The 14,190-nt window shown below is 34.6% G+C and overlaps 1 protein-coding gene across 4 annotated transcripts in view; it reads right to left on the bottom strand.

Annotated features, from left to right (window-relative positions):
* Window positions 1–14,190, bottom strand: part of CDC42BPA (CDC42 binding protein kinase alpha) — a 326,273-nt gene that overhangs the window by 192,941 nt on the left and 119,142 nt on the right. For all 4 annotated transcript variants that reach the window (XM_059997253.2, XM_059997227.2, XM_059997237.2 and 1 more), the window contains exon 5: window positions 2,836–2,984. In XM_059997253.2, the coding sequence (XP_059853236.1) occupies window positions 2,836–2,984 (149 nt within the window). The remainder of the gene's footprint in view (window positions 1–2,835; window positions 2,985–14,190) is intronic.

The following is a 14,190-nucleotide window of genomic DNA, read 5'->3' as shown; positions in this document are numbered from 1 at the left end:
TCTTCTTACCAGAATCTTATGTAGAACACGTTTTTAATTTTGATTAAGTCCACTTCACTAGTTTTTGTTTTAGGGACCATGTTTTTGGTGTCATATCTAAAAACTCCTTACCAAACCCAAAGTCCAGAAGATGTTCTCCATTGTTTTCTTCTAAAACTTTTACACTGTACATTTAAACCAATGATCCATTTTGAATTTTTTTTTTGTATTTGTGCGAGGTTTAGGGAAGTTTGGTTTTTTGCCTATTATTCTAGCCCGTTTGTTGAAGACTATGTTTCCTACGCTGAACTGCTTTTGCAACTTTGTCAAAATCAGTTGGGAGTTATTTGTGTTAGTCTCTGTCTGGGTCCTCTATTTTGTCTAGTGATCTATGCGTTTATTCCTCCACCATTATCAGTCTTGCTTAAGCTTAAGATAGTGATATAGTAAGTCTTAATATCAGGTAGAGTGATTCTTCCTAATTTATTCTCCTTTTTCAAAATCATTTTAGCTACTTTAGTTGTTGCCTTTCCATATACACTTTAAAATAAGCTTGTTTTTATCTTTAAAAAATCTTCACTACTCTAAACAAAATTTTTGTTTATGTCTTGTGTTTTGTGTCCCCCAACAGACTGGAAGCATCTTCAGTGTCAGGACTGTATGCTATACTTACTTAAAATTTCACATACTTTAGCACAATGCTATTTATAAAAGAGGACTCAATAAATATTTCCTCAGTAAAGCATTTGCTGAAAATATTCTATCCAGAAAATGGGAATCACATTTTAAGAAGCACATCGATGCATCAGAACATGCCCACTGACAGGCAAAGGGAAAGACAAGAAGGGAGGGAGAAGAGGTATGGGAGTGGTCACAGGCTAAGAATGTGTGTGTGTGTGTACGTGTGTGTGTGTACACGTGTGTGAGACAGTGGGAGAGAAAATGTGTTTGTCAATTTTGACAAGAGACACTATAAATGTTTAGACGTTTAACCTAAAGAAGAGATGACTTCAGAAGGCATGATGACTATAAGATAAACTGTATTATTATATGTGGCTCTGAAGGCAAAACTAGGACCAATGATTAAGAGAAAAAGAAATTCAGCTTAACATAAAGTAAAATTCTATAACACTGGAGCTGTCCAACAATGGAATAAATAGGATTCATTTAACATTAAGTACCTTGTAAAATTAGAGGTACTCAAGCAGCACTCAGGGCTGAAATGGATTACAATCCACATTTCAATATCGGAAAGATAGTTGTTACCCAGAATGCTGTCCTGAGAAGAATTATAAGACTGCATATATAGTCAGTGGGAAGGAGTCCTGTGATCAGTTAAGAATATTTGTCACAGCCTGGCATAAGGGAGGGTAACAAAAATACCTCATATTTACTATCTCTAATCTAGATGAATTATTTTCAGAAATAATATAAGTCCTCATTGTGAATTTAGATGTGAACTGAGTAAGGTTTCTCTTAAACTCCACGAGTCTAAGACTAGCATTCTTTAAATGTTCAATGAAGTGATTTTTTAAAGTATTTATAAATGACAGTCCTCAGCTAGGATCTTGGCTTACTGCTTAAGCAACAAAACAGCACTTGAGTTTCTCATCCAAACAATTCACTCTTGAGACAACAACACCACCTTAAAAACTGCATTGTGCTTTACAGTTTTCAAAGTACGTTCATGTTTTTGCTTTCAAGAAAATTTGTGACTATCAGATATCGACAGAGAAAAGCATGTGAATAGGAAAAGTCAAACTGAGATCTGAAAAATACAAAATTTTTTGACCAAATTATTCTTCTTTTAATAATGTACTAAAACTTCACTGCTAATTAAATCAATCAGCATAAGATACCCAAATCTTAAAACAAACAAACTCTGAAACAGAAAATTTTTCTTCTTCCTACATTCTTGCTCTTCACAGAGATTACTCTCATTACCCACAACTCAAAACGAAAGAGCCGGGCTTCCCTGGTGGCGCAGTGGCCGATGCAGGGAACACGGGTTCGTGCCCCGGTCTGAGAAGATCCCACAAGCCGCGGAGCGGCTGGGCCCGTGAGCCATGGCCGCTGAGCCTGCGCGTCTGGAGCCTATGCTCCGCAACGGGAGAGGCCACAACAGTGAGAGGCCCGCGTACCGCAAAAAAAGAAAGAGCCATTGCTGCCTTCGAGCGTAAGTTATCACGAGTGAGGTCACTAGACCAGCAGGGGCAGAAGCAGCAGCATCACCTGGGAAGGTGTTAGAGATGCCAAGTCCCCAGACCCATCCAACCTACTCAATCAGAAACTCTGGAGTTTTAACAGCCCTCCATATGATTCTGATGCATGCTGAAGTTTTCAAACTATGGTCTTAGAAAATGGTTGTTTCTTTCCAACATGCCAGGAGCCCTTCCCTTTCCCTGCTTCTCCTTAGCGTCTCTTTACTCTTTCTCACATTTTGCACAACCCAAAGATTTTCTCATTTGAGTGATCAATTCACCAATAACTTTGTGAGGATTTCCTACTTTCTTTCTTTTAAAAATGTGAGACTGCCTTTTAAACCATCCAATAAGTTTTAACATTTTTTACTACACATAAATTATTATGAGATGTTTACAGAGATTTTTAATATGTGTCAACAGGCATAAGAACAATCTTATACAAAAATCATTTTGTAAATGGCCTGCTTTTTCATTCCATCTTAAACGGTACACAAAATAACACATTTGTAGGAAATTTTTAAAATAAATCATTATACCTGTCGAACAGTTTACAAAGAAGAAAGTATTCCATGGCAATCAAAATCACCACTTTCTTACAGAAACATCTCTTTTGACATTTATACAATCCGCTCCTTCACTGCATCTTACTCACCTGTGTACATAATGCAGTTGATGAACTGAATCAATTGCTATCACCATCTCAGCCAAGTAAAATCGAGCCATATCTTCAGGCAATCTATCTTCAAACTTGCTTAGTAGAGTAAGCAAATCCCCACCAACATAATAATCCATAACCAGGTACTGAGAATGAAAAATAAAATGTACTCAATAAATAAGGGGGAAAAAACAATGTATCTAATGTAAACCAAGGTCAAATAGCACTGGATCAAATACTTTTGTTGTTAATTAACAAGGAGCTGGGTAAGATGATCAGCAGCAGTCACTTACAAGTCTTGAATATTTCATAAAGCAGTTAATAAATCTTCTAAAAACTGGGGCAGGAAACAATATAGGATTATCACTGCTTTGTTGTTGTTTGCGAAGTAAAAATATGGAAAAGTAACATCATCATCAACTACAACAATAGACCACAGTTTTACCAACATTTCATAGAAGAAAAAACATTTAAATTCTCCAAATAAATTTTTACAACTCAGAATAAGACAGTCATTTACGTTGAATAAATTCATCTTCATGTCACTACATTTTCCTTATTTCATCTTGAACCAATAACAACTTTATTATGACCAGCACTTGGATCAGCATTTGGAAGCCACTGGTATATAAAATATATAGCAATTCTCACCATATGCTTCTCTTCCCATTTCTGATACTCTGCAAGTATCAGAATGGATTTTTCTTAAGTATATATAAACAGAAGCCAACTAATTTTAGATAGGAACTCTTACGGGTATGTGTGTGTGATACTGTGATTTATAATAAGAAATATATATTTTTTGGAATAGAGCAGAGAGTTCCTTAAAACCATTGGAATTTCCTAAGTGACAAGATAAAGGTGTCTTTTGTTATTTATAACAAGTCCCTTTCAACCACACCTAAGTTTATGTTAATGAGGTGACTTTTGGAAAACCCCTAGGAAACCTAAGGATGGGAGCTGGTTGCCAGGGAACCAACCAAGATAGGGTATTGGAACTTTCAGTCTCACACCCTCACCTCCCAACCCCGGACCTCCAGGGAAAGGGACTGGAAGTTGAATCAATCATCAACGGCCATATGATCCAACAATTCCACTCCTGGGCTTATACCTGGAGAAAACTCTAATTCAAAAAGAAACATGTACCCCAATGTTCATAGCAGCACTATTTACAATAGCCAAGACATGGAAGCAACCTAAATGTCCAAGGACAGAAGAATAGATAAAGAAGATGTGGTATATATATACAATGGAATACCACTAAGCCATAAAAAAGAATAAAATAATGCCATTTGCAGCAACATGGATGGACCTAGAGATTATCATACTAAGTGAAATTAAGTCAGAAAGAGAAAGACAAATACCACAAGATATCACTTATATGTAGAATCTAAAATGTAACACAAATGAACTTATGTTCAAAACAGAAACAGACTCACAGACATAGACATAAACAAACTTATAGTTACCAAAGGGGAAAGGGGGTGGGAGAGGATAACTTATGAGTTTGGGATTAGCAGATACAGGCTACTATACATAAAATAGATAAACAACAAGGTCCTACTGTACAGCACAGAGAACTATACTCAATATTCTATAATAAATCATAATAGAAAAGAATATGTGTGTGTATATATATATATATATATATAAAAGAATAACTGAAACACTTTGCTGTACACCAGAAACTAACACAACATTGTAAATCAACTATACTTCAATTAAAAAAAAAATCAATGGTCAATTATTTAATCAATCATGCTTAAGTAATGAAGCCTTCATAAAAAACCAGCATGGGGTTTAGACAGTGCCCAGGTTGGCAAACAAGTGGAGGTGCTGGGAGAGTGGTACATTCTTGGAGAGGGCATGAAGCTCCGTGCCCCTTTCCTCATACCTGCCCTACACATCTCTTTCATTGGGCTGTTCCTGAGTTTTGTGAGCTGCTCTAGCAAAGCAGCTGAATCAGAGGAAGGGGTGGTGGAAATCTCTGATCTATAGCCTGTAGGTCAGAAGCACAAGTAACAACATGGACTTCGGACTGGGGAGTATGGGGAGCCATCTTGCAGGACTGAACCCTCAACCTGTGAGATCTGATGCTATCTCCAGTTAGACAGCATCAGAACTGAGTTAAATTATAGGACACCCTGCTAGTGTGGGAGAACTGCTTGATGTGTGGAAAACCCACACATCTAATGTCAGAAGTGAAGTACTGTGCAGAGAGTACTGTGTGTAATGTAAACAAAAACAACAGAGTGTTCCTTTACAGCGTGTGTATACCAAAAAAGAAAAAACAAGGAGTATACACCAAAATGTTGACAGCGATTATCTCTGGGTTGTTAGATTACAGACTATGTCACAGCTTTTTGTTCTTTTCTGGATTGCTTTATAAACACGTATTACATATACATGTGTATATTATGTTATGTCATGTTATGTCATGTCATACAGTGAGTGAAAACTAGACATAGTGGAAAGATGGACTTTGTAGTCAGAGAGACCTGTATTCAAATTCTGACTATGGGTTATAAGTGGCTTTTGAAAGATTAATTTCTTTGGTACTTTACTTTCTCATCTATATAACTACAATAATGATACCTTCTTCAGAGTATAGCACTTAGCATGATGGTTAGTAAATTAAATATATTTAGAATGTCAGTTATAATGTCTTAAAGTTCAGGTCATTTTATTATAGAATGGAGTTATTATTTCAAGGATATTACCAAGTAATATCTTATTGACATTAAGAGTTAAAGAGTCTTGAGAAAATTCACATTCTTTTTTTGTTTGTTTGTTTGTTTGTTTCTGCGGTATGCGGGCCTCTCACTGTTGTGGCCTCTCCCGTTGCGGAGCACAGGCTCCGGACACGCAGGCTCAGAAGCCATGGCTCACGGGTCCAGCCACTCTGCGGCTTGTGGGATCCTCCCGGACCGGGGCACAAACCCGTGTCCCCTGCATCAGCAGGCGGACTCTCAACCACTGCGCCACCAGGGAGGCCCCACATTCTTATTACTATACATTAGAACTACAAGCATGGGCAATTTTGTTAAATAAAAGAAAATTTCATGTTTTAAATCTTTGAAAGTTAGGGCAACAATGTATTTCAAATCCTGGTCTATGGTTTACTTGCTATATTTACTAGGCCTAATGTTTAACAGTCTCTGTCAAGCAGGTTAGAACAAAATAATTTAATGTAATTAAATTTTGTTAACATAAACATGTTGCTAGAATTGGCAATGGATGTAGAGCAGAAATCCACAGCTCTTACTTTAAAAAGAAGTACTTTGAGTATAGTAGCAAACACAGAAAGTTTTCAAACAAAAAACAAGTCTACTATTAAAATTGGAATCTAATATTTATACATAGAAAGTCATATAACATAACACATTTCTTCAATAAACATTTACTAGGTGCCAATCAGGATTTTTTTTGGTACCAAACAGAGGATAAAGAGATCAAAGGCTTCTACATCAAAGGCTTTCCTCTCTTGAAAGTGTACTTTTGCCACCCACGGTCGCCATTTAAAACTTAGGCTCCTTGAGTCATCATCTATCTTCTACTTTCATCCACATACTGCTATGTGCTTCCCTTAATAAACCCATGGATCCCTTCACTTCCAAGCTTTCAGTGTGCCTTACTGAACCTCTTCTACAGTAAACAACGTCCTTGAGATAGAATAAAAAATGATGAATACATAAATATTCCTAGTTTTCCTTTCCTGCTGGCTGCTAAACAATGCTCTGGCTTTGCCCACTCACATTCCTTCCCCACCTTGTCCTCAGAGGTAAAGTAGCTGTAGATAAGACAGAATTCAGCAACTGGGAGAAGCAAGAAGCAGAAAACACAAGTTTCTCAAGAGAAAAGCAATGAGTTGAAGATGAACTACACTTGCAATAGGGTTCTAGTGTTAGGGAGACAAAAATGCATCCAAAAAGCAAACAAGTAATAACCTCACATAAGAAAAAAGCCCCTTTTCCTCTATAACATATCCCAATGAATATCTCTAAGTCATTCTTTTATGTTTTTTCCTTTGTTCACTACAACATTCAACTAAATCATCAAGGTCTTGTTGAGTCTACTCCCTGCTAAATCTCTGTGAAGTCCATCTACTTCTATCCCTACCCACTACCAACAATCCTAACCCAGGCTCCTGGCCTCTCGACTATATTACTACTACAAGTTTAAGACCAAAGTGAATAGCTTTCTATAATATATTTTATTCTGTAGATAATTTTCTTGGGAATGGAAAATAGAATACAGAACAAGAAAGGGACAAATAAATTCATTTACTAAGTCCACAGATACTTATATATAAGAACCTACTATGTGCTAACAATACACTTATGCAATGGAGATACTATAATAAATTAGACATAATTCTTGCCTTCACGGTATTTACAATCTAATGAAGAAGAAAACACAAATTAATGGGCAATTTCAGTGTAATATAAATCTTCGACAGGGATAAGAAGAGGGTATTGCTGCAGGCTCTTAAAGGAAAAGAACCCAATCTTTTAATCAGGTTCATTCATTCATTTGTCTGAAATTTATTTTTGTACAAGGTATGAAGACTATTTTCTTATATACAGAGAGTCAATTATCTAAAACAAGTAGTTAAATATTCCATTCTTTCCCCCAGTTTAATTGAAATGCCCCCTCATTGTATTTTAAGACACTAATACACTTGGATCTGCTCCTGGGCACTCTCTTCTGCTACAGTTGTCTATTTCTATATCAAAAGCATATTGTTCTCATTGACTAATTAGTAAAATTTAATAACCAGTAGGACAAGTTCTTACTTATAGACTACCTTTAAAATATTACTCAATATGGCAAAAGTGTCTTTAAAAAGTTTAGAAAAGCATAGACTGAGAGGCAATATTCATAAGATATGTCAAGGAGATAATAATCCTAACATAAAGAGGTCCTACCAGTTGTTAAGAAGAGGGCAAGCAATCCAACAAAACTAGGTTGAGGCTATTAACAGGCTATTTCCTCACATAAAAGGAAACACAATTAGCCAATTAATATTGGGCTGGCCAACAAATTCGTTCGGTTAGTGAATACGCTGTTCAATAAAGTCCTTCATGAAAGTGAAAAATGTCTTTTATTTTTACTTAAAACTGAACGAATTTGTAGGCCAACCCAATACATAGTCAAAACCAAAGCAACAAAGAGATATCTTTCACCAGTTAGATTAGCAAAATGATCATTACTGTTTTGGAGAAAGTGACTTAAAACAACACTGCTTTTTTGGAAGACGATAAACTACAACTATTTGGGAAAGTAATTTCACAGTATCTACTGAATTTTAAAAGGTGCATACCCCTTGATCCAGCATTTCCACTCTTAGGGATATAGTCAATTAAAATAAAAGCTCCAATGTGTAAGGCATATGGGCAAGTATGTTTACTGGACAGCACTGTTGATAACTGGAACAAATAAGAAAGTATGAATAGAGATAAACAAGAAAACTGTTAAATGGATCCATTCAACATATCCATTCTATGAAATATGATACTGTTGCCCAAAAGAAAAATTAAATATATATGCCCATGAGATATTTTAAGCAACAACAGCAAGCTGCAGAGTAATATATACGTTGTAATTCCATTTTTATAAAAAGGAAGAAAATATACATATACGCACAAACATTCAATTATACAAAGCGTAAAAAATGAAAGGATACAGCAAAGTTAACATTAGTTACCTCAAGAGGGTGAAATGAAAGATGAAGGTAAGGACTATTAACTTTTTAATGTATATAGGTCTCTGTTTTGTACAGAGGAAAAGACCTAGTCAAATCGAAGTTGACCAATGGAGTAAAGTTCTGCAAAAGGCCAAAGGTGATGGAGTCAAGGGGAAAGGTTGATAGGAATAATCCTAAATATAAAGATATAACTCATCCACATTGAGAAAAAAGATAAGAACAGGCCCAAATATGGATAAATTTGTATACGGGGGAAGGATGAAAGGAAATGCTGAGGTCAGAGCACAGAAAGTTAAGAAAGTTCATACTTGAGTAACCAATGGCTTTCATTTTTTCCAGGAAGTAGGGGGTTATAGAATGAGGGTGCGGGAATATTTGTATAATGTCCCTATACTGGAGATAGGGATCATAACTGTTATTCCTGCTTTATGGCTATGTAATAAGAGACAATAAAGATAAATGATTTGCCCAAACATTACATTAAAGAGTAGGAAAGCCAGAACTCAGAGTTCTTGATCTTTGATCAGTTTCCTTCTTACTCCAATTAAAGAAAGTCAGTGTTCAGTAAAAAAGCTGACAATACCCATGACATAAAAGAGTATGTGCTAAACATCAGAATAACAAATAAGAAATTAAGGATACAGGCTGAGTCCTCAGAAATCTTGTATCCCTCCAAAATAAACAGATCTCTAGGTGTAGATATACACATCAGAAAATTTCCAACTCTGAATTTCTAAAAAATCTCTAATTCAAAGTTTGTGCTTTTTAAGGAACTACATTCCAAGGAAAGAATGCTAAAGCATGTGAAAACATACAATAAATAGATTGTGTCCAGAGAAAATACATTTCACAGAACAGATATGCTTTTAGAAGTCTTCTTACGGAGAATACCAAACTCCTTTGGTCATCTTGCTGTCACAAGAAGAGATTAATAGTCAATCCTTAGAGCCCCACCTTTTATTTATCCCTCCTAGCCCTTTTTTTTTTCACTCTTACAAAAATACCTTTCTAATAATTTCTACCTCCAACACAAACTGGATTCCTGTAAAGAATTTAAAGTTCTTATGACTAATTACAGTTTAATATTTAAATATCTTTCATCCTCTAATCAGTTTACAAATGCTAAGTCAAAAAACAAAATTTCTGCTTTAAATATCTTCCTATCTGTTCTTTTTTCTTCCTCAAACATAAAATAATAGGAAACAGTGAATAAGAAAATGTGAGGAAAAAAGAAATTTTCATTGATTTGTAATATTCTAAATGATATCTAAGTGATAAGAAGTTTATGTGCCCACATAGATACAACTAAGTAGGTTTGTATTTAATGAGTTTTTTCTTAAGGAAAAAATGTTCTAATCACACCTTAATATCATTCATTAAATTACGCAGGTTCTTCCTAAACAAATAAAATGCACATATGCTATGACCATATTTTTTTTCATAAACTGGCTATAGTGATATTTCAGCATATTACAAATGAAAGTCAAATTATTTACCACAGCTTCCTTGAATTGTATAGCTCTGTAAATCACGTTACTTATTTGACTGCTTTAGGGCTACTAGGGTTAAAAGTTATTTTGGAAAATAACTACGTATAATAAAATTTCTTTTTGGGTATCTAAAACAAGGTTTGTCAACATTTTTAAATGATTTTATTTTCTTATATTTCATGAATATTCAAAAGAAAATCTTTGATGATAACAAGACAATTTAGGACTTCTGACTCTTGAGACTAATAGACCATGAAGGTTTCCCTGAACTAAAGAAAAACTGGCTGTTTACAGGAGAGCTGACTACTAGAGTATTTCAGTCCTCCTCCAGTTATTGTGGAATTTTAATTCTAATATAATTAATGGCTGATATACACACACAATTTCTTAGAAGTGTCTTTGAAAAAGAAATATTAATCCTAATCTCAAATGCAAAGAGCACAGATAAGACTAAATAACTCAGAGGAGAGAGAATGATAAGTCAGGCTTTTATTCATTGAAAATTTGGCAAAATTTTGCTATATAAAATTTGGCATTTGGACATTTTATTTCTGTATCTATATATATTTCTATATTTATAGCAAAATGTAGAGTTTTAAGCAATCCATAAATATACAGTGTTACATCTATCTACAGTAGAATTCATTGTCATAGTGGATTTTAGTCCTTATCCAAAAACTTCTGAAAAGTCATCATGATAAACTGTTATAATTTTGCTAAGCAAGTATTTGGCATGTGTTCGATTTAATCTTAATTTTGCTGACAAATCTATGCAGATTATATTTGCACTGATACATTCATCCCTAAAATCTCATATAAGTATGGTAAATTCAAATCAAATATTCCATTCAATTTAACAACTGAGCAACTAAGATGTGCAAAGCTCTACATTATGACTTTTAAACAATTCTGACTATAACCCACAAAAATAATATGGTTTATATGATTATTCAGTAATCATTATAAAAGAAATGTCATGAAACAATATTGACTCTTACTATTTGAACTCTGTCATTTCCTAGTCTAATTTTTTAAATGTTGGTGTAACCTACTAAATTGATTTTATGACTCACAATTTGAGGTTTGAAAAACACTTTTATACTCTGGAAGCATGTACAGGATACAAAGACAAGTAATGACCCTGTTTGAACACCTGAACCTGGCCTGAAATCAGATAAACTTCACGGCTATTAAGTTACACTAACTCTAATTATATTTTAGCTAAAGATAGCAGGGTTCATGTCATCTATTTAAAACTTTTTTAAGTTGTACCAAAAAAATCAAAGATATATACATACATAGGTTAATCATATAATAGCAGTACTAAAAAATGTAAAGCTAAAATGAAATAAGAAAGATTAATTCAAACTGGGAATTCTGGAAATACTGTTAAGATGTAGAATTTGAGTACAATTCTAAAGTATTAGCTAGACTTCAACAGGACTAGTGGCAGGAAGAGGAAGGAGTGGCACTAGTATGAAAGATATCATGGACAATAAAAACAAAGACAGAAAGTAAAAGAGTACAGAGAATGCTCAAGAATGGAGGGTATTCCCTCTACTGGGGCTGAAACAGAGACTTTGGGCAGGCACAATATTTCCAGTCATATCTTTTTATTTACCACTATACTATATTTAACACTATTAATGGTTTTCTCTACTAACTCTCCTTTCAGTTTCCATGGTGCAGTATTTTGATTCTCTTTCTTGCTCTGACCATTTCCATTAGTTTGCTACTTCTTGGGGTGCCCTATCTCTGACTTCTCTAGGCAAACTTGCTTTCTCATTTTACAAGCACTGCTCAGTGATTCTCATTTACTCCTTGTATTCACTGTTATCTACAAAAAGCGTTGGCCAAGTTTTCCTGTAAAGGACCAGAGAGAAAATACTTCAGGCTTGGCAGGCCAAGAGGCAAAATCAAGGATATTATATAGGCACATATATAATGAGAGAAAACAAATTTCCACACATTTCATTAGCAAAATGCAAAATATAATAGTGATAATTGAATACAATTTTTGTAATATGGACTACTAATGAGAAAATGTAATTCTTTTGTGGGGAGAGGGGAATAGAACAGTTTGCTTAACTGGGGCTCAAAGTTAGTATTCCCTACCATCAAAAACCTACTGCAAATGTATATCTGCAAATGCTGATCTGTACTGAGAGTCTACATATTTCATCTGTGAAACTCTATTCACAAAGATAGGTACTGCCAAATACTCGTATCAGTTCATGAGTATATAATTTTGATTGAGCATATTCCTCTACTTGAAATGCATTTATAGAATGCTATTAAAATTTTCTCCTGATTCCTGTGCATAAGTATGTCATTACTGCAGATTAACCACTTCTAACTGAAATTTAGGTGGAAGTTCTCAACTGCCCAGTTAAATGGATGTTGAACTACAAACATTTCCTTTGCACTTGCATCAAGTTCCAAAAATTGCTGCTAGAACTGTAGTTTGAGCTCAAAAGATTTATCGGCGGCAAATCTATGTGGAAATGGAAATCTCACTCCTTTTTACTTTTGACAGTGTGGGAAGTAGATACAGCAGCTTGACATTACTTGTGATTCAAACAATGTCAGTTGTCAAAATGACTTCACCATAGCATAGTTTTGCATATAAGTGTTGTTTTGCCTTGTAATTTTATTTTAAATTTATTTTTAAAACATATCAAGTCTACAGGAAAAGCTAATTTCCAAGCCTTTTCAATACTTCATAATAATGGTTGAGGGTGGGGTTTTTTGTTCAGTTATATTTCAATTGGTCCTTTGTTCAAAATATCGCAATAAAATGTTACCACTGCAAAACCAGTGAATGGCTGTATGGCACAGCAAGAATGTTTAGCTCTGATTTCTGATAAAAATCCATGGAAATGATAATAGTTGTTTCCAAAAAACTGAATGAAGCGCAACGTTGATACTACTGGTTCAACACATGATAGATTCAAATATTTGCTGCAAACTACCTGCTGATTAATAAGACAATGAACATCCACATGCTTTAAGCAACTAATATTTTCACATGATTTGTAAATCTGTCCAAATAAGCCTTTTCCTGCTCATACATATTTTTACCACTCTCAACTGTAATATGTTTTAGCAGATTCCAATTCAGGTTGTACCAAATCAGTGTTTTCTCAACTTCTTTGAAAATAATATGACTGTAATGATTCCACACAAGATATTCATAGAGGCTAATTCCTCAGCTATTTCAAACTCAAACATTGACCCCTCAAGTAACAAGGACTGAGCAGAACCAGCACCATCTTTCAACTCAAGAGTCAAAGAAACCCTCTCAATGTGACAGGAAATGATTATTTCCCTGGTTTTAAAATCCACCATTGATGCTGCTCCCATTGTCCTCAATTCTTGAAACAACTGTTCTCACCAAACCGCTAATAGTCTTAGACAAGTTTATTTTCTGTGGACACATTTCTTTGGCTGCTGCAATCAAACATGATTTAATTAACTCAAGATTGGTAAATGGCTTTCCTTGTTTGGCTAGTAAATGAGCCACTCAGGAACTTACTACAGTTGCAGCCTCATTTTCATTTTTTATTTTGTGAAAAAATTCTGCTGTGATAAGATATTGTTTTAAATTTTCTAACTTTTCTGACTGCTGCTTTCCTATGAGTTAGGAATGCTGTGACGAGTGCTCAGTTTGGCAATGTAGACATTTATTGTATTCTATTAGTACAAGTGAAGTGCAGTTATGCAATAAACACTATGCCGTAATTTAATTCATTAACAAAATAATCCACACTCTATTGTGCCTTAAAAGCATGATACTGAAAAGTCTACTTTTCTTATTTTGACATGAGGCATATGCACTGTTAATTTTAAAAATAATAAAACGTCATGATATAGCACTTGAAATGCTATCAAGTTATAAATTGAAATGCTATCAAGTTATAACTGTCACTGCACTTTGTAGTCTGACTCAGTGCAAAGCAACGAGTGACACATATAGTGTGTTACCCTCTGTCACAGTGCCAGTCTCCATCACAACTAGTCAACTCTGCCACAAAGCAGCCATAGATAATACATGAATCAATGGGCATGGCTGTGTGTCAATAAAACTTTATGAACACTGAAATTTGAACTTTATATAATATTCACATGTCATAAAATATTCTTCTTTTGATTTTT

The sequence above is a fragment of the Delphinus delphis genome, chromosome 1 (genome assembly GCF_949987515.2).
Source record: "Delphinus delphis chromosome 1, mDelDel1.2, whole genome shotgun sequence".
Lineage (NCBI taxonomy): Eukaryota > Metazoa > Chordata > Mammalia > Artiodactyla > Delphinidae > Delphinus > Delphinus delphis.
The sequence above is the reverse complement of the archived record's forward strand: the minus strand, read 5'-3'. Positions and strand labels throughout refer to the sequence as shown.